Here is a 20,760-nt window from a genome sequence, read left to right as displayed (position 1 = left end):
GGATTTTTCATGAGGGAAGTCATCAATCCTAAAGGAGAACACTATACCGAGGACGAAGAAATTTATATGCATACCCGAGATTGAAACTTGTTCGAAGTTGTATATGGTCATCCATCCTAATTGTGTATGGAAACTTGTTCGAAGTTGTATATGGTCACCCGAGATTGAATATATATTATATATTCCTCTTGAATTCTTCTTGTTTGAAATTTCATATGCATGTATATAGTAGCGTACAATATGTGTACTGAAACTTCATCAAAATTAAAATAAAACACAAAATAAAATATAAAAGAAATAAAACACTACAAATTAAAAAGAAACCAGGTTTAGGGGGGCTAAAACCCTAAACCTGCGGAGGAGGCCTTTAGTCCCGGTTAGCCACGAGAACCGGGACTAAAGGTCCTCCGCCCCGACGGACACCTGGTGCCCACGTGGACGGGCCTTTAGTCCCGGTTAGCCACGAGAACCGGGACTAAAGCCTTTAGTCGCGGTTCGTAAGAGGCACGACTAGGGGGGGGGGGGGGTCTTTAGTCGCGCATATTTAGTCCCGGTTGCACAGCCGGGACTAAAGGCCTTTGCAAACCGGGACTAAAGGCCTTTTTTTCTACCAGTGCACACCAATTTATTGGAATCTATTGAATTTTTCTAGTATTTGTTTTGATTTTTTTCGACAGGGCAGGTGCAGCTGAGCCAAGGCTCAGAAGTGGATTATCAGAGGTAAGAATGTATCACACAAATTGGTTGCTTGCCTTCTATCAAGAAAAATTCACGAATACTCCAAGGTAACATATTTAATTTAATGGCTAATGTCTGCGACATTTGTGGTACTAGTGTAATACCGTGCACCTTAGATCAGGAACAAGTACCACAATTCTGAGTGATGGTTCGACACAGTCATCTTTATGGGATTGTGAGTCAACGTTTTTTCGTTTGTAATGTGATATGTAACTGTATTGTATATCAAATTGAGGGGTAACTTACTACGTACACTAATCATGTATAGAATATACCTTGCCGAGGTGTTAAGCAATTTAGGTACTACATCGAACAACACTATTTCACAGCCGAGACTTCTCACAGATCAAGCTACAGGATGTGTGCGAGAGATAATGGAGATAGAATTCGTATAAGTGGCTTTGGATGAGATTGCTTTTGCTACGACGACGATATAAGAAGAGGAGAAACGATATATTTTTGCTACAACTGTAGAGATTTTGTGATGTATATGTCCCTAATACTTCCAAATGGTGAACCAAAGGATATAATTAGTAAGTACATATTGTTTTATATTAGTTTTTTATTTAGTAATACTTTTATATAATTAACAATTATTCAATTTTTTAAATTCATAAAGATGACGTATTTGACGAAGGAGAAAGACCTGTTGCATAAAGCACCGAGTTTAATCTAACACAAAGGCAAGTCAACAACATGCACACTCTATTATAGACGAATGAGGACTATCCTACGCAGATCCAATGCTTTACAGCTGCGGACATGTCTGATAATCATTTGGTAAGTAATATACAATATGTAAAATGCAATCTCATCACTTCACATTTTAATAAAATTTATCCTTTTTCAATATTTGGGAGCCTTGCTCTACAACAATATGGTTCAGTTTTACTGTAAATGAGCCGACAACCACAACAATCAATAGAAGTTGATTATCATATTAAAAGCAATGACCGTCTCAAAATTAACGGTCCTGCGTGGAGTAATTTTATAAGTCAACATGAGATAGATCTTGAGGGGTGGGTAGTAATACTTGTTATTCCTGAAAACAATAGGCAAGAAATGAGTTGAGATTCAAATCTATTACGCCAGTTGGAAGCCAAGTATTAAGTTCTGATGAAGATTCCGATTTAGAAGATGAAGACTAGCACCATTGTGTTTTTAGATTTTGTTAGAATAAGTTCTTTTTTTAACTATGTATTACAATAATTTACATAATTTTGTACAAGAAGTTCTTTTTTTACTACATATTACAATTATTTACATAATTTTTTATAATAGGTTCTTTTTTAAAGTAAGTATTACAATGATTTATATAATTTTTTAGAGTGCGTATTACAATGATTTATATATTTTTGAGTATGTGTTCTACATCGACCAATAATATAGAGTATGGATGGACAAAGAATTTGGGCATGACTTCTGCTAAAGAATGAAAACATTGAGTATCAAAAATATTGCCAAACCGAAATTAATGTTTCGTGATATTTTAGACACTCTTGAAGCCCTGTTAATCAATTCATCTACAATCTATATCTTTTTTTGTGAAAAATATTAATTTAATTTCTATCAAGGTGGATTGTAGAATCCTCTTGGCAAAGAGTGCCAATTTCGTCTAGACCATGGCGGACGAGGGCAGCCGTCGCGAGGGGTGCCAATCTACATTATTTTTGCTTCTCCTAACATGTGCTATAGAGTAATCACGTCCAGACTTAAGTAGTTGTTTCCCTTCCTCAATTAAATAGCCACTCGAGATCTATTTGGCGTGTCATCTACAACCTATATTAACGTGCATATAAACACCAACATTAATCTACATTCTAACACGAGTCAAATTTAATTACCTGCACACTGCTGGAGCGCGATGCGGACCACGGATCGGTGGCCTCGATTGAGGAGGCATTGCTTGGCAGCGGCGGTGTTAGCCCCCCGCTGCGGGTGGAGGCCATCGCGTTCGGGGAACACGAAGGAGGGCATCCTCTAGGGACGAAGGCCTCGGTGGACAAGGGAGGCCTCGGCGGACGAAGACGGTCGCGATGGCGGACGGCGTTCACGGTGGACGAAGGCACCGGCGAACGAGAGCGGTCGTGGTGAGGGGGCTGCGAGGGAGGACGGGGGCCGCAACGGAGAAGGGTTGCCGCGGTGGAGGACAGGGGCGGTAGAGGACATCAACGGGGTTGGGTCGGATTCAGAAGAGTGGAGAGAGTTTGAATTTCCAGATGCGATTTTGGGTGGAAATTGAATCGGCGCTGGGGCTGGCAATAACAGTGACATGTATTGGCAAATGCCCGCCACGCCAAATAGCAACAGCTGGCACTCAAAACTTCCTATTACATACAACCTACTTGGCAATTTTTGGGGGTTAAAAGTTCTTGTGGCGGGCAGTACGTACTACCCGCCAGTGCTAACTTATGGATATATAAAATCTAATTCTTTGTGGCGGGCAGTACGTACAGCCCGCCACTGGTAGCTCAAGTTGCAATGGCGGGTGCATGTAGTTGCTGGCCACTACTCACTTTCAGCACGCGGGCACACCTGGGGCAGCATACTTGTTGTGGGTCATATTTACCGCCCGCCACTGCTATTGCATCTCCAGTGGAGAGCGCTGTTTGGTACCCGCCACCGCTAGTTTTTGGAATTAGCTATGGCGGGTGCTACGCGGTGCCCACCACTCATTTGAGTTCACCTATAAGGCTTTTTTCAGTAGTGTCATGTAGTCATGTTTAAAATTTTCAAAGTACAGAGGAAATACACAAGTGGCAAATGAATTAACTTAGACTTTCTTAACATAAGATCTTTCTACAAATCCTAGAAAAAAAGATGTGCACCACATGTCCTCTAGCTCCTAGATGCGAGTCACCCATAGATGCCATTCAAAACAAGTTCATGCTCAAATAGGTTGCACTGATTTGACAAGTAGCAAAGTGGCCCGTCCAATGTGCGGGCTAGTATTTTATAAACTAGTATCACATTCACAAATATGAGCCTTTTTCAAGCATAGTTTTGTCTTGGGTATGTTTGATTCACAAATATGAGCCTTTTGTAATTAATAATTTGTATTTTCACCCGTAAATAATAATAAGTTCTATAGAGGATGCGCGTTGTTATCCATGGAAATACGCGGAGGAAAGGGATGCATTTGTCCTATAGAGGATGGCTGGTCCTTATCAACTCCATGGGTTCTAAGTTCTAACATGGTTCTTTACATGATGTCTTTCTTGTAAGCGCCAAAATAAAGTTGAATGTGCGGGTGCTTATTATTGATGGTTTTAATGCGCATGACACATGCTGAAGCAGAGACAATTCAATATTATTCTTGCCTCCTCTGTAGTTTGTACTACTAATGCTGAAGAGTGACGACACCATTGGGCGCATAGTTTCCATTGGCCCTTTAGCATTCTTGTTGGACACGCCTTCAAATCAAGTGGTCTCCGAATGCCACGCGGATTGCTTAGTTGCCAAGCCAATTAAAGTGGGCGTTTGGTGGTAACATGTTTTCTTTAAATCTTTATTATCATAGCATGGAATTTGAAGGAACGCTATAATTTCAGTCCTGGTCGGTCACTTGTTGCAGCTTGTAGAGTTCATCGCTAACAAAAAGAAGTAGTCAACACAACATGGAAATAGCTCCAAATCTCAAACTTACATGCTGATGGAGGTCCGGTCAGTGGGGTGACGTAGAGCAAGATCGAGGGCATGGGAAGCAGAGGTGTGTAGAGAAACTCCTGTGGGCCAGTCTGAAGAACGGAGAAGGGTCTGAAGAACAGAGAACATGACACAGCTCCAACCAAGCAGAGCACAATGGAGAACTTCCATAGTTCTGACGTTTGCCTGTCGCTATGTAATTAACTCAAAAAGGTAATTAATTCTCAAATCTGTATCCAGGAAAATATTAATCATCCAGCACATTTAGCTGGCTCCAGGAGAAGGAATCTTCAACTCGTTTATACCACAGAAATTGTAAACTTCTAGACACCAAAATAGCATGAAATTAAAGGCCCTGACACAAGCCCCAACAGGCCAACACACGAGACCAAGGTTCTTTGAGGCCCTGACAGCAATCAAGCAGCAACTATATATCAGGCACTTAGCTGTGCAAGTAATGTCAGACAAAACACAATTGTGACACAAACAAACAGGTGCAACTTAAGATTTACGACCAATTGCGCAGCAGAGATCAAACAAACAGCCTTTTGGGAAGAGATCAACTGAATAAAAATTCAATAACAACATTACAATAAAAAACAAGAGTTGGCTCAGAGAGCAAGATGAATACAACGACGCACATAGATGAATAATATAACACCTTCAGGAAACTAAATAAATAACGAGAGATCGATCGCACGATAGCTGGCCATGCACAGCGGCTGGAGATCCTCATCCCTCCTGGCTTACATGGGAGGGAAAGGACTCGAACTGAACCCCAGATCGGAGAATGGCGTCTCCATCATCATATCAGCGCCGGAGAAGCCGGCGCCGTCGTGGCTGGCGTTGCCACCGTAGACCAGGGTGCCGACATCACCACCGGAGCTCACCATGTCAAGCCAGCCTTCCTCCTGCTGCGGTGACATCAGATACTGCCACGGAGGCGCCATGTCGATGCTGTCGGTGCTGACGGATGGAGCTGGCGGCGGCGCCTGGACATGGTTTTTTGCCATGCGTTCGCCGAGGCTCTTGAGTAGCTCGTCCACCTTCCAGCCAACGCGGGCGACGTCCTCGGCGCTGAGATCAACGAGGCCTGGGTGGTTGCCGTGCATGATGTTGTAAAGGAGGTACCTGATCTCGCTGTCCTGGCACTCGCGGCGAGCCTTGTCCACCTGGTCCCGGAGCTTGGCGATGCGCTGGGTGAGGAATGCCTCCTGGTCCATCGTCTTCTTGCAATGGCCCAGCTCCGGCATGCTCTTGAATTCATTCAGGATATCCACCGCCTCGGCGTGGGAAGGGAACACCTGAGGCTCCGCCTCGCCCTCGCCGTACACCACCACGCAGGTCTTGACATCGCACATGGTGGCCAGCTCGGTCGCCTTTTTCATCAGGCTCCTGAGACGCTTCCTGAACCTAGAGCGCCGGGTGGAGTCGTTGGCGATGTACTTGAGGGTCACCTTCTTGCGAGCCATTGCTGGCAAAGGGATCAAACTAGCCAAGGTAAGGAAAGTTGCTGGTTAAGGCAGGGAGGAGGGGTAGATTTATAGTGGAGAGATCGCCAAGGAATTAATTTCATGATATGGCAACAGATTGGGAGAATATTGCATAAGATTTACTGCCTTCATTGTGCCCATATGTAATTTTGGCACCCATTTAAACCGTCCTTTTATAACTTTGTATATTTGGCGTCCATTTAAACCTTTTAAATTTACGCGCGTGTGACCGTTGGCCCCTTGTATCACGAGAGCGCGGTAAATTGTACGCGCGCATCTGGTTTCCCCGCGACATAATCGTTTGTTTTGAAATGCTTCATGTGCGACGGTTGTCATTGCACTAAGCGCATCAAGCCGTGCAAACGAATTGAGCAAGCACAGGTCAATGTTGCTCCTATCCAGCACGCAAAAGAAAGACATTATTAACCAACAACATGAAAAGCCATCGATGATGTTTGTAGCACGCGCCACCTATTAAGCGAAAAAGTAAACATCTAGGGACGATAATGGGGTTCATAACCATAAGTAGTTATTCATTATCGCTAGTGGGTCAATTGCACCAACGGGCCTGTCATTGATACTATAAGCACAATTTGCATGCAAATTAGTGACATGCAGTGATTATTTTCGTCCAACCTAGTATATGACAGGAGGAGCCGGCTTGCTCAGAATACCACAACCTTTGAGTTGTAGGAGAACATATGACCACCTTCCAGGCAATGGTCATTTTCATCCGACCTAGTATATGCCGGGAGGACCAGACTTGCTCAGAATACCACAACCTTTGAGTTGTAGGAGACCACATGACCACCTTTCAAACAAACACCATTTTTCCTTCACCAGGCTGGTGCCTATGCATTCAACATCTACCCTCGAGTGTACCTTTAAGCTGAAGTAGCCCCGTGCGAATTTTCCCCTACTAAAGTAGACCGCGGTAACTTCTGAACTCCACCAAGTTGTATTCGGATGGGCTCGATGGAGGGCAGTCAAGGAAGGAGGACTTGAACCCTGTACCCATCACATGATAGGAGGTTCACATGTAGAAAAACTAGTGCGATGGCCAACAAATTTTCACTGGTCTCCCTAGCCTCCCAAAATATGTGATCTACTTTTGCTTTTGTAAATTTCTCCATGGAGTGAGGTCATTCAGAAGCCAGGGGAAGGTGTGGAAGCGTGACTACCATCATCTTTACTATGGGACTCTGAGAGTGATGTGAGCCTTTTTCCCATCGTGGAGGGCCTGGCCGCCTAGGAGTATGATGACTCAACTCCACGCTCGGTATGAATGAATTATTTCTCGAATTCCGTGGTTGTTAGCCTGTGAGACAACCTGAGATGGTCCTTCTTTACACCGACAAAGGGCGACATCAAAGTGCGGGGCTTATACTTGGACGATACTCGGCTCATCGTGATGCAGGAGTTCCCCATCCCCATCCCTAAGTCTACCACCCATCGTGGGTTGAGGGTGGCCATAAGAAAGCACTTTGCAACACGTGGGGGGGGGGGCACCTGGACCTGGGTTCCATGTGGAAGCTCCTCTGACTATTTTGTGTCCTCTAGATTCGGGGCTGCCCGATTTGTGTTTAACATTGTCATGTGTAATTTTGATATGGTGACGGATTGAAGGAATATTTCATAAGATTTAATTTCTTCCTTAATTGTGCCCATATGTAATTTTGGCACACATTTAAACCTTCCTTTTATAACTTTGTATATTTGGTGTCCACTTCAATATTTTAAATTTACGTGCGTGGACCGTTGGCCCCTTATATTGTGGGGGTGCAAAAAATCGTATACACGCGAACAGTTTCCACATGACGTAGCAATTCATGCTGGAACGCTTCTTGTGCGACACACGTCATCTCGCTGAGCTCTTCAAGCCGTGAGATATGAATGGGCCTACACGTGTCATCTCGGAGAGCTCATCAATCCATCAACGGTGTTTATAGAATATGCCGAGTTAAGAAAAAAAAAGTTAACTTATACAGGAAAAATGCACAACTTACTCGCCAAAGTGGTGACCGCGAGCTCCCATCTGACAACCCAGTCTAGTCCCGAGCTCCCGGCTCAATGCAACTACATACTGCATACAAAAAATATAAAACTTCTCTTTGCTCTCCCGGTATGATACCGTCAAGGCCTCTTGCACTCTCTAGATACCACAATCGGAGCTCTCCTATACCCAATTGTACTTGAGCCATCACAAACTCTCCCCTACGAGAGCCCCTCTCCCCATATCCGAGAAAGTGAGCATAGGTGTCGGATCCAGACTGTTGGATGGCACGTACCCCTCAAGCATGTGGCCTCCACTAGTCGCGAGATCGGTGGTTGTATAGCTTGATGTGATGAGTAGTTCGAGTGTCTCAGGTGCCCAGTGGCTTGTGGTGGGAGCACTTGCACCAATGTGTAGGTTTTATGAGTCGTGCTGCAATGATTTATAGAGGAACCTACTGATGTCAAGATCCCAAGGCTGATGCCTCCAAGCAACCGACTTTTCCCTGTGTGGCCTCCCACTAATAGACCTGCCCCCTGCAACCTTCCCGAACTAGATTCCCATGCCTTGACGGTGGCAGAAACGTGGTAAGCAACATCGAGCAGTTATGAGAGCGACATGGCATGGTGCTCCACCTGTCGGACAACATCACATCACTGAACAGGAAAAGTTACGACCATTCATTGGTATAGTACATACACCACTAACAGGGTGAAAGTGATGGTACTCAGAGGTGATTCCCAACATAATAATGAGTTTAAAAGGCAAGATTCTAATACCCATAATACCAAATTCACCCTATAATCATCCACCATCTCCCAAACAAGCAGCACCCCAAGACGCCCCCCAACACACACACACATACACACCCGTTGTCCATCTCTCATCCACCGGAGCCCCACTTGGCCTCCTCCACTAGAGCCCCCCCCCCCCCAGCTTCTCTCTCACGAAGCCCCTCAACCCCCTCTCAAATGTGGGGGACTCACCTCCCAGATCTAGGAGTCTTTGAGTCCCTACCCCACTCGAGTACTGCACCCCTTCAATCCTCCCTCCACCACCCGTGGAGAACTCAATGGTGGTTCGAGTTGGAGTAGTGTGCTACCGGGAAGCAACACATGTTGCAATGACACGTGATCAAGCACATTGTGTTTCTAAAGTTGTGCCAAAATTTTCCTTATATGTGAACTGAATGTGGTTCCATATATTCAGGGTTGAATATGCTTCTACTAGCAGTAGTACTCACTATTAATAGTGAATGAGTTCTTTCTCACATTCCGTGGTTGTCAGCCTGTGAGCCAACCTGAGATTGTCCTCCTCTGTACCAACAGAAGCGACTTCCAAGTGCTGGACTTCTACTTGGGCAAGGCTTCGCTCTACGCGAAGCACGAGGGCCTCCATCCTAAGTGTGTTTATATTGGATGAATCACCCAAGGATTAATTATATGATATGGTATCAAATTGGAAGAATATTGCATAAGGTTTACTCCCTTAATTGTGCCCATATGTAATTTCGGCACCCAATTAAACTTTCCTTCTAACTTTGTAAATTTGGCGTCCATTTAAACTTTCTAAATTTGCGCGCATTCAAACGTTCGCACCTTGTATCGCAAGAGCACGGCAGATTGTACGCATGCAAATGGTTTCCACGCAACGTAACGGTTCACTTTGGAATGCTTCATGTGCGACACACATCATCCCACACAGCTCGATCATCAAGGCGCACAAATGAGTTGAGTGAGCAGAAGTCTATGTTGCTCCTATCCAACAAGCCAAAGAAAGACATTATTAACCAGCGACCTGAAAAGCCATCGATGACGTTTGTAACATACGCCCTATTAAGCGAAAAAAGTAAACATCTAGGGCCTAAAATAGGGTCCATAACCATAAGTAGTGATTCGTTATCGCTAGTGGGTCAATTGGACCAACGGACCTGTGATTCGTACGATACGCACAACTTATGCCCCAAAGTGGTGACCGGAAGCGGTTATTTTTGTCCCACCTAGCATATGCCGAGACGACCCGACTTGCTCAGAATAGCACAACCTTTGAGTTGTAGGAGAACATTTGACCACCTTCCAAACAACAAGCACAATTTTTTTTCTTCACTAGGCTGCGTGTTGGAATTGATCATCACCCTCGACTGACTCGAGTGTTGTACCTTTATGTTGAAGGATCCCCCATTCGGATTTTCCACTACTATGGTGAATTTTGGACTACCGCCAAGTTTATTCGGATGGGCCAGGGTGGAAAGCAGTCAATGAAGGAGGATATGAATCCGGTACCCATTACAAGATAGGAGGCTCACATGCAAAAAAACCTAGTACGATGGCCAACACCTTTCCACTTGTCTCGCTGGCCTCCTAAAGTGTGATGCTCTTTCAGAACCCTAGCCTAGCCATACGGAGCGTTCCGTGCCTCGCTATGTTACTCCGTGCTCTGTGGGTCACGCTAGCGGTTGGTGCTATGGTTGGTTTCTTCTCTTGTTTTAGGCGTCGAGTGTCTCGCTATGTTACTCCGTGCTCGGCCTTCGAATTCTACCCGTTGGGGCACTGTCATTTTGTATGGCTCGTTTGGGTTCACTGCCTACTGTGTACGCCTGCATTTTCTTTTTCTCGTAGAAATACAAGGTGATGGACCATGAAAGCAATGGGTTCGACGGCAAACGACGGAGGTCCATTGTGACTCTCTGGATCTGAGAGAGGTATGGAAAAGATGAAAGTTGTGTATTTTATGTACGCTGGCCTTCTTCTTCTAAGAAGGACCGCCTGCCCGCGACATTGTTCGGGAATGTATTGAAATGTTACAGTGCGAAGCCGACACACTCTTGTAGCTAATATATCGCGGCGAAGTGATGGCGTGATACGTCTCCAACGTATCTATAATTTTTTATTGTTCCATGTTGTTATATTATCATTCTTGGATGTTTTACAATCATTTTATAGCAACTTTATATCATATTTTGGGACTAACCTATTGACAGGTGCCGGGTGCCCGTTGTTGTTTTTTGCTTGTTTTTTAATTCGCAGAAAATCAATACCAAACGGAGTCCAAACGCAGCGAAACTTTTTGGAGTTTTTTCTGCACCAGAAGACACACGATGGGCCAAGGAAGTACCAGAGGGGGGCTCTGAGGGGAGCACAACCCACCTGGGCGCACCGGGGGGGCCAGGCGGTGGGTTCTGCCCACGTCGGCCGCCTCCTGCACCGCCTCTTTGCTCTATAAATACCCCAAAAATCCAAAAACCCTAGGGGAGTCGACAAAACACAATTCCTGCCGCCGCAAGTTCCAGAAACACCAGATCCAATATAGATACCATCACGGAGGGGTTCATCATCCTCATTGGTGCCTCTCCGATGATGCGTGAGTAGTTCATTGTAGACCTTCGGGTCCGTAGCTAGATGGCTTCCTCTCTCTTTTGATTCTCAATACAGTGGCCTCTTAGAGATCTATTTGATGTAACTCTTTTTGCGGTGTTTTTGTTGGGATTCGATGAACTTTCAGTTTATGATCAGATCTATTTTTAAGGAAATATGCCCTAGAGGCAATAATAAAGTTATTATTTATTTCCTTATATCATGATAAATGTTTATTATTCATGCTAGAATTGTATTAACCGGAAACATAATACATGTGTGAATACATAGACAAACATAGTGTCACTAGTATGCCTCTACTTGACTAGCTTAGTGATCAAAGATGGTTGAGTTTCCTAGCCATGGACATCAGTTGTCATTTGATTAATGGGATCACATCATTGGGAGAATGATGTGATTGACTTGAGCCATTCCGTTAGCTTAGCACTTGATCGTTTAGTATTCTGCTATTGCTTTCATCATGACTTATACTTGTTCCTATGACTATGAGATTATGCAACTCCCGTTTACCGGAGGAACACTTTGTGTGCTACCAAACGTCATAACGTAACTGGGTGATTATAAAGGTGCTCTACAGGTGTCTCTGAAGGTACTTGTTGGGTTGGCGTATTTCGAGATTAGGATTTGTCACTCCGATTGTCGGAGAGGTATCTCTAGGCCCACTTGGTAATGCACATCACTGTATGTCTTGCAAGCATTGCAACTAATGAGTTAGTTGCGGGATGATGTATTACAGAACGAGTAAAGAGACTTGCCGGTAACGAGATTGAACTAGGTATTGAGATACCGACGATCGAATCTTGGGCAAGTAACATACCGATGACAATGGGAACAACGTATGTTGTTATGCGGTCTGACCGATAAAGATCTTCGTAGAATATGTGGGAGCCAATATGAGCATCCAGGTTCCGCTATTGTTTATTGACCGGAGACGTGTCTCGGTCATGTCTACATAGTTCTCGAACCCGTAGGGTCCGCACGCTTAAAGTTTAATGACGGTTATATTATGAGTTTATATGTTTTGATGTACCGAAGATAGTTCGGAGTCCCGGATGTGATCACGGACATGATGAGGAGTCTCTAAATGGTCGAGACATAATGGTCGAGACATAAGGATTCTCTAAATGGTTAAGTGTTCCGGGTGAAATCGGGATTTTACCGGAGTACCGGGGGTTTAATGGGCCTCCATGGGCCTTAGTGGAGAAGAGGAGGGGCGGCCAGGGCAGGCCGCGCGCCCCCTCCCCCTCTAGTCTGAATTGGACAAGGAGGGGGGGCGCCCCCCTTTCCTTCCTCTCTCCCTCCTCCTTCCCCCTTCTCCTACTCCAACTAGGAAAGGAGGGAGTCCTACTCCCGGTGGGAGTAGGACTCCTCCTGGCGCGCCTCCTCCTGGCCGGCCGCCTCTCCCTCCCTTGCTCCTTTATATACGGGGGCAGGGGGGCACCCCATAGACAAAACAATTGATCTCTTGATCTCTTAGCCATGTGCGGTGCCCTCCTCCACCATAATCCACCTCGATAATATCGTAGCGGTGCTTAGGCGAAGCCCTGCGTCGGTAGAACATCATCATCGTCACCACGCCGTCGAGCTGATGGAACTCTCCCTCAAAGCTCGGCTGGATCGGAGTTCGAGGGACGTCATCGAGCTGAACATGTGTTCAACTCGGAGGTGTCGTGCGTTCGGTACTTGATCGGTCGGATCGTGAAGACGTACGACTACATCAACCGCGTTGTGCTAACGCTTCCGCTTTCGGTCTACGAGGGTACGTGGACAACACTCGCCCCTCTCGTTGCTATGCATCACCATGATCCTGTGTGTGCGTAGGAATTTTTTTGAAATTACCACGTTCCCCAACAATTTTATCCATGAAAGTTATTTGAGTTTTGATCTCTTATACGCATGATTTCTTATACTCTTGTATTTCTTCTTCGAATCTTTGGTTTAGTTGTTAAGCCAACTAGATCGATATTTCTTGCCATGGGAAGAGGTGCTTTGTGATGGGTTCGATCTTACGGTGCTCAATCCCAGTGACAGAAGGGGGACATGACACGTATGTATCGTTGCTATTAAGGACAACAAGATGTGGTCTATTCCTACATGAATAGATCTTGTCTACATCATGTCATCGTTCTTATTGCATTACTCTGTTTTTCCATTAACTTAATACACTAGATGCATGCTGGATAGCGGTCGATGTGTGGAGTAGTAGTAGTAGATGCAGGCAGGAGTCGGCCTACTAATCTTGGACGTGATGCCTATATAATGATCATTGTCTGGATATCGTCATAATTATTTAAGGTTCTATCAATTGCCCAACAGTAATTTGTTTACCCGCCGTATGCTATTTTTCTCGAGAGAAGCCACTAGTGAAATCTATGGCCCCCGGGTCTATTCTTTATTATATTTGCTTTGAGATCTATTTTTATTCACTTTTATTTTCAGATCTATTATTCCAAAAACCCAAAAATACCCTGCTGCAATTTTTTATTTATTTATCCAATCTACTACAAACCAACCAATCTTTTACCCGGGAGGGATTGACAACCCCTCTTACGCGTCGGGTTGCAAGTATTTGTTCTTTGTGTGCAGATACCATTTACATAGTGTTGCGTGGTTCTCCTACTGGTTCGATAACCTTGGTCTCATCACTGAGCGAAATACCTACCGTAGTTGTTCTACATCATCCCTTCCTCTTTGGAAAAATACCGACGTAATTCAAACCGCATCATGGCGTTTAGTTCCCCATGTAGTCATGTGTAGTTTGGTTAAGTACGCCGCCTTTTGGGCACACCGCTTCTCTTCACAATGCCTCTTATGCTCCAATTCATCTATACACAGGGAAGCACCTTCACTTGGCTTTGAGGTGTCTAGGGAGGACGCTTTCCTCTCCGTATACCATGACGCCTAGCTAGATCGCAACGCTGAGAGACTAGGCTAATGTCCCAAAACACATGGGGCATGAGTGAGCGACCGGTTTGGTGCGCGTGTTGCTCGCATCCTGCCGGCCTGTTGGTTGTACCATGGCCTTTTGCCCTTGTGTCCCCTTGGCCGGATGGCGTTCTTTCCAATGTCTTCAAGATATTTGGGTTATGTGGTTTGCCTGGATGGCACCGTACCTCAGTTGTTTTGAGTAGGAGTCCCCGGTTCCAATGGTTCAGGACATGTACCATGTGGGGTTTAATTGGTCTTTCTATTGAGCCAGCTGTTGGGTTATCATGGACGGACAAAGCGGGGCATGGGTAACTATCGTCGTTGTCTGCCAGTTGCGCAATACGAATAAAATCACTTGCAAACCATTCACAAGAAACGTCCTTCAAATGGTTCACCTACTTTTTGGTTGTTTTAGTTGCTACACGTTTGGATGTAGTTTGTTTTGGCAGGGATGGCTGCAGCTGGTCTCCTCAAATACTCTGTTTGTCTCGGCGCAAAGGGTGTGCATGTAGTTCTAGGCCATCGTAGTTCGTTTAGCTTATATTTTATGTTTCAAATAGTACGCTTAACTTTTGGGCTGTAGTTAGTCTTTGATGACCAAGGCATGACCGCGTAGCAAGGGCGGTTAGGCTGGTACCTAGACCGAAAGGACAGGTGGCTCAGCCATGGCTGCTCGAAAGAGTGTGTGTCTGGGAGCTTAAAAAAGCCCAATGCCATGACATGCGCAAAATGACGGGTCGACTCGAGCAACCCAAGTCGGAACGCCCAAGTAATAACACAACGGGGCAACCAACCTACAAAGCTACCTCCCAAAGGCTAGTTTGGCTCATGTTTTAGTTTCCATTTGGTCATTCACATCTGATCATTTATATTGTGTCTGTGTGTATTATTACTCATGCTAATGGCCTTTGGGGATGATTTATAGAACAAACAAGTGTTTGACATGCTGCCCATAGTGTTGCTTAACTTCCTGGCTTCAGTTTCAAATTGGGCAACTGGTCATCTAGTGAAGATAAAATATGGAGCAAATAAAAAGCTTGCACACTTTCGCTTCTTATTTGGTTCTTGCTGGCTGAATGCAACTAAAATTTACCTGAAAATGTGACAAAACTAAACCATAACTCATCTATGTGAGCATTCCAACTGACAATAAATCAAAACGGGAAATTAATTTGGCCAAACCCTAAACTATTTCTCTCTTTTTATAAAGACGTAAATGCAAAGTTTGTATAAAATAATAGAACATTTCAAATAATTTTTTATTTAATATTCTTTTTCACATGGACAAATATTATAATATACCTTATCTCACATAAAAATAGATATCTATACTTTTTTGAGAACTTCAATTTATATCTTTTTAAAATCCGTAAAAACCATGATAATATTATCACAGCGAACGGACCTGTAGCCTAGTGGTTGCATTAGCCTTAGTAGCACCCCAGGTCATGGGTTCGACTCCCAGTGGGAGCTGATTAAACAGGCTTAGGAAAAAAAATCTGGAATAAAGGACTGTAGGGTTTTTGCTCAAGAGTAAATATTATCACATCTATATATTTGAGCCCAAAATTGTTCCAAATTTATCCAAGCTTTATAATGGAACTCAAAACCTTCCCTAGTGAGGATATCACATAGTCATGTCTAAAATTTCCAAAGTACATAGAAAATACACAAAAGGCAAATTAATTAACTTAGACTTGCTTAACATACGATCTATCTAAGAATCCTAGAAAAACGATATGCACCACACGTCCTGTAGCTCCTAGATGCTAGTCACCCGTAGATGTCATGCAAAACAAGTTCATGCTCAGATAGGTTGCACTGTTATGACAACTAGCAAAGTGGCCTATGTTGGGACAAACCCACCGGCGACATACGCCGAACCGCACTCCAGCGACGAACGCCGAACGAAAGTAGAAGAAATGAACCGAATTTTCCTGCGACGAACGCCCCGGCCGCCGAACGGCCTGTATGTTGGCTTCTATTCAACTCAACTACATATATGGAGGTACACACGCACACACGCAGCACAACCCCGGAAGAACTCTCACATCGACCGGGCGCATACCACGGTCCCAACAGAGACTACATCTTCCTTAGACCCCTCCCCTTCAACTCGGCACATACCGTTACTGTGGCGCGGCAACAAACCGGCGCACTCTACAAACAGCACAAGATGGGGTTTTTATACCAGTTACACACACGCACGCATGACCAGGCCATGGCCACACACCGGCCACTAACACACGCACGAATGGATCACCCGGCCACTCACCCCACTAACCAACTACTAATAAAAACCACTCCACAAAGCTAGCTAGCTACGCTAACAACCTGCATGCATCTAACAAACTCATGCATGAGCTGACCCACGACGCGGCTGCTCCCAACGGTCTCGGACTCCAACATGAGCACTGACTCATGTGCCTGCCCCGTAACACATACGGGTCATCGGCGGTGTCGTGGCTTAGTCCTAACATTCTCCCCTAAGCCACAACCACGTTGTCGCCGGAGTTGTTGCAGCTGCCTTTATGGTCGTCGTCATGGACGGATTCGCTCAACGCCACCGCGTGCCTCCGCTCCCGCGGCGACGTGCCGGGTGCTCGTCACGCCCGCGCCATGCTTGCCGCGTTGCTCGACGTCGAAGCCACGAACGGCCTGTATGTTGGCTTCTATTCAACTCAACTACATATATGGAGGTACACGCACACACGCAGCACAACCCCGGAAGAACTCTCACATCGACCGGGCGCATACCACGGTCCCAACAGAGACTACATCTTCCTTAGACCCCTCCCCTTCGGCTCGGCACATACCGTTACTGTGGCGCGGCAACAAACCGGCGCACTCTACAAACAGCACAAGATGGGGTTTTTATACCAGTTACACACACGCACGCATGACCAGGCCATGGCCACACACCGGCCACTAACACACGCACGAATGGATCACCCGGCCACTCACCCCACTAACCAACTACTAATAAAAACCACTCCACAAAGCTAGCTAGCTACGCTAACAACCTGCATGCATCTAACAAACTCATGCATGAGCTGACCCACGACGCGGCTGCTCCCAACGGTCTCGGACTCCAACATGAGCACTGACTCATGTGCCTGCCCCGTAACACATACGGGTCACCGGCGGTGTCGTGGCTTAGTCCTAACATTCTCCCCCTAAGCCACAACCACGTTGTCGCCGGAGTTGTTGCAGCTGCCTTTATGGTCGTCGTCATGGACGGATTCGCTCAACGCCACCGCGTGCCTCCGCTCCCGCGGCGACGTGCCGGGTGCTCGTCACGCCCGCGCCATGCTTGCCGCGTTGCTCGACGTCGAAGCCATGTGCCACCACCGCATCCGGACTCGCCGTGCATCGTCGTCGCCATGCGCTCGCCGCGCACGGCAACCGCGCCGCCGCGACCTCCATGCCCGCCGTGCTCGTCGCGGACTCACCATGCGCCGCCTCCGCGTCCACCACGACAGCTGCAGCGCCGCGCACTTCCATAGATCGACACACGGCCCGGAGCTTCGCGCATCCGCCGAAGAAGGCCGCCATCGCCGCCACACCTCCGGCACGGCGAAGCACGCCCAAGATAACCAAGCTCATGATACCAAATGGTGGGACAAGCCCACCGGCGACATACGCCGAACCGCCCTCCAGCGACGAACGCCGGACGAAGGTAGAAGAAATGAACCGAATTTTCCGGTGAAGAACGCCCCGGCCGCCGAACGGCCTGTATGTTGGCTTCTATTCAACTCAACTACATACATGGAGGTACACACGCACACACGCAGCACAACGGAAGAACTCTCACATCGACCGGGCGCATACCACGGTCCCGACAGAGACTACATCTTCCTTAGACCCCTCCCCCTCGGCTCGGCACATACCGTCACCGTGGCGCGGCAACAAACCGGCGCACTCTACAAGCAGCACATGATGGGGGTTTTATACCGGTTACACACACGCACGCATGACCAGGCCATGGCCACACACCGGCCACTAACACACGCACGAATGGATCACCCGACCACTCACCCCACTAACCAACTACTAATAAAAACCACTCCACAAAGCTAGCTAGCTACGCTAACAACCTGCATGCATCTAACAAACTCATGCATGAGCTGATCCACGACGCGGCTGCTCCCAACGGTCTCGGACTCCAACATGAGCACTGACTCATGTGCCTGCCCCGTAACACATACGGGTCACCGGCGGTGTCGTGGCTTAGTCCTAACAGCCTATCCGATGTGCGGGCTAGAAATCTATAAAGTGGTATCACATTCACAAATATGAGCCTTTTCCAAGCATAGTTTTGACTTGGGTATGTTTGATTTAATCACTGGTATATTAATATATATGTTATGTAGTAATCTACCGTGTTGTTATGCATAGTGTACTAACTTTTTTTTGTAATCAATGATTATTATTTGTACCAACAAATAATAATAATAATAATTTCTATTTGTGTCATTTTCTAGCCTTTTGATCATAGTAATATTATATTATTAGCGTTAGAGTTTGATTTCGAAATACATGCCTTTATGCATCTGCTTATGTAAATTAAGACAATGCAAACCATCCATATAAATTATTATGGTAGGATGATTCTAAATGGATGCGTACGGAATAACATACTATTTTCATGTTTAGATGGCATCTTCAACTTACTCCTGCTCATGTCTTTCTAGGAATGGTTACCGACATCCCCCTTTGTCCTTGTGCTCTTGCTACACAATCGTTTGCACAATCCCAAGTAAGTAATTCAAACTCTAATTTATCTTTCCCTTTTTGTAACTAATAATAAATTCATGAAAAAAATTTGGTTTGCATTGCACACACACACACACGCACACACACACACACACACACACTGTGCTAGTGAATTCTTAATGGATCATTTTTAACACACACACACTGTGCTAGTGAATTCTTAATGGATCATTTTTAAAATCAATATTGTTGCAATAAATGTTTAATAAAATTCACATCTTCAAAGAAAATAATTATTGGCTCAATAGTGAGATTTTTTTTCTGCGATTGAGATTTTTAAAAACCCACCAAGTAAGAATTCGCAGAAGGATTGCTAAAATATAAATTTGGTACTGCAACATTTACTCACTGATCCAGCATCACCCTTGGTAATCATATCTGAGGTATCATAACTAGATTAGATTACTATAAACATATGTCTATGTCCGAGTAGCTGAACAATATTTTACTGATATAATCATATGTAATGACCTTTTTTTACACCATATTAGTTCTTACATTCTGGACACATGCTCTATCTATATATAATCATGCTGTCAAATTTTCACTAGAATTTAATTCATAATTTTAGGGCGTGTACAATGATTGATCAGATGTTTTTACCTTCTTTATTCACACTACTTAGATAGGACAAAAAGGTTTCTGCAATACATTGCCTCTTAGTATCATGTGCATTCAATAACCACTTATATGCGTAAAATAATATGTGTTGCCCAAATGTATTGAAATAAGGTGGGATGAAAATATGGCATCTCATACCTTTCTTTTGAAATTTCCTTCTCTTGGCCAACAAAAGCAAACATATTTTTTATCTCTCTCTTACATGTCAGAATCATTCTAAGATTCGTAGCTAAGATAGAAGCATTGTACATTTCCTTGATGTGCATGGTTTCACGTCACTACATTGCCTGCCACATGCGCTAATGTCTCAGTTAAGAAACAATTAAAATAAAATGCCCGGGAAGAATATCACATATTATCATATATATAGACTGATGCTCAGTTATTATAAATTTTATTGCACCATATTTGTGCAACAGTAAATTAAGCTTAATTAGTAAACCATGTTACAGACGCACATTTTCTTTACTGATACATATGATCCATTTAGTTTAATTTATTAAGAAGGAAATCCTCTATGTGGACCATCTAGTCGAAGTCGACCCAGAGTCCTAATCCAATGCAACACTTGTCTAGCTTCTCTTGGACACATCGACTTTCAAAATTTCTACACCCTCTGCTTCCGACAACAAAATTGCATGCAGCATCAGTACTCTGTCCTATGTTGTTGATGGGGTCTGTCGTGCACAATGCCCATTTTTTCTAATGATTGGACATAAAAGTCTTGAAATCATAGGAAGGAGTATTATATATAGATAAATAGACGGTGAAATAAAATGGTGTTATAGTTGCTACTTGCCATGCGTAGCTAGTTCGAACTGGGCCGTGGACACGTTGCAAGTCATCTTGTCTGATGTTGCTGACATACAAGAAGAATAGTGAGATGTGATGAACACCTTTTTTTTTGCGAGGGAACGAACATCTGTTTAAAGAACAGTGGGATGTTACGAACCTCTGTTACCTGACGATGCCAACGTGTATGAAAGATTGGAGCCATGAACGTACTCCATCGATCCTTTTGTTCAGAGTCTGCCGGCATGTCGTTGGTGAGTTGAGGCGCATGATAAAATAAATACATCTCTCTCTCTCTCTCTCTCTCTCTCTCTCTCTCTCTCTCTCTCTCTCTCTCTCTCTCTCTCTCTCTCTCTCCCTGAAGCGTTGTTATGGTAAAATAAATATAAATACCAATTAT

The 20,760-nt window shown here is 44.9% G+C and overlaps 1 protein-coding gene across 1 annotated transcript; it reads right to left on the bottom strand.

Annotated features, from left to right (window-relative positions):
• Positions 1-5,129: 5,129 nt before the first annotated feature.
• LOC141025435 (agamous-like MADS-box protein AGL80) lies at positions 5,130-5,855 on the bottom strand. Its single transcript, XM_073500713.1, has one exon. It carries the CDS (start codon positions 5,853-5,855, stop codon positions 5,130-5,132), a length of 726 nt encoding a protein of 241 aa, XP_073356814.1.
• Between the last annotated feature and the right edge of the window lie 14,905 nt (positions 5,856-20,760).

Source organism: Aegilops tauschii, chromosome 6, assembly GCF_002575655.3.
Source record: "Aegilops tauschii subsp. strangulata cultivar AL8/78 chromosome 6, Aet v6.0, whole genome shotgun sequence".
In the NCBI taxonomy this organism is placed as follows: Eukaryota; Viridiplantae; Streptophyta; class Magnoliopsida; order Poales; family Poaceae; genus Aegilops; species Aegilops tauschii.
The sequence above is the reverse complement of the archived record's forward strand: the minus strand, read 5'-3'. Positions and strand labels throughout refer to the sequence as shown.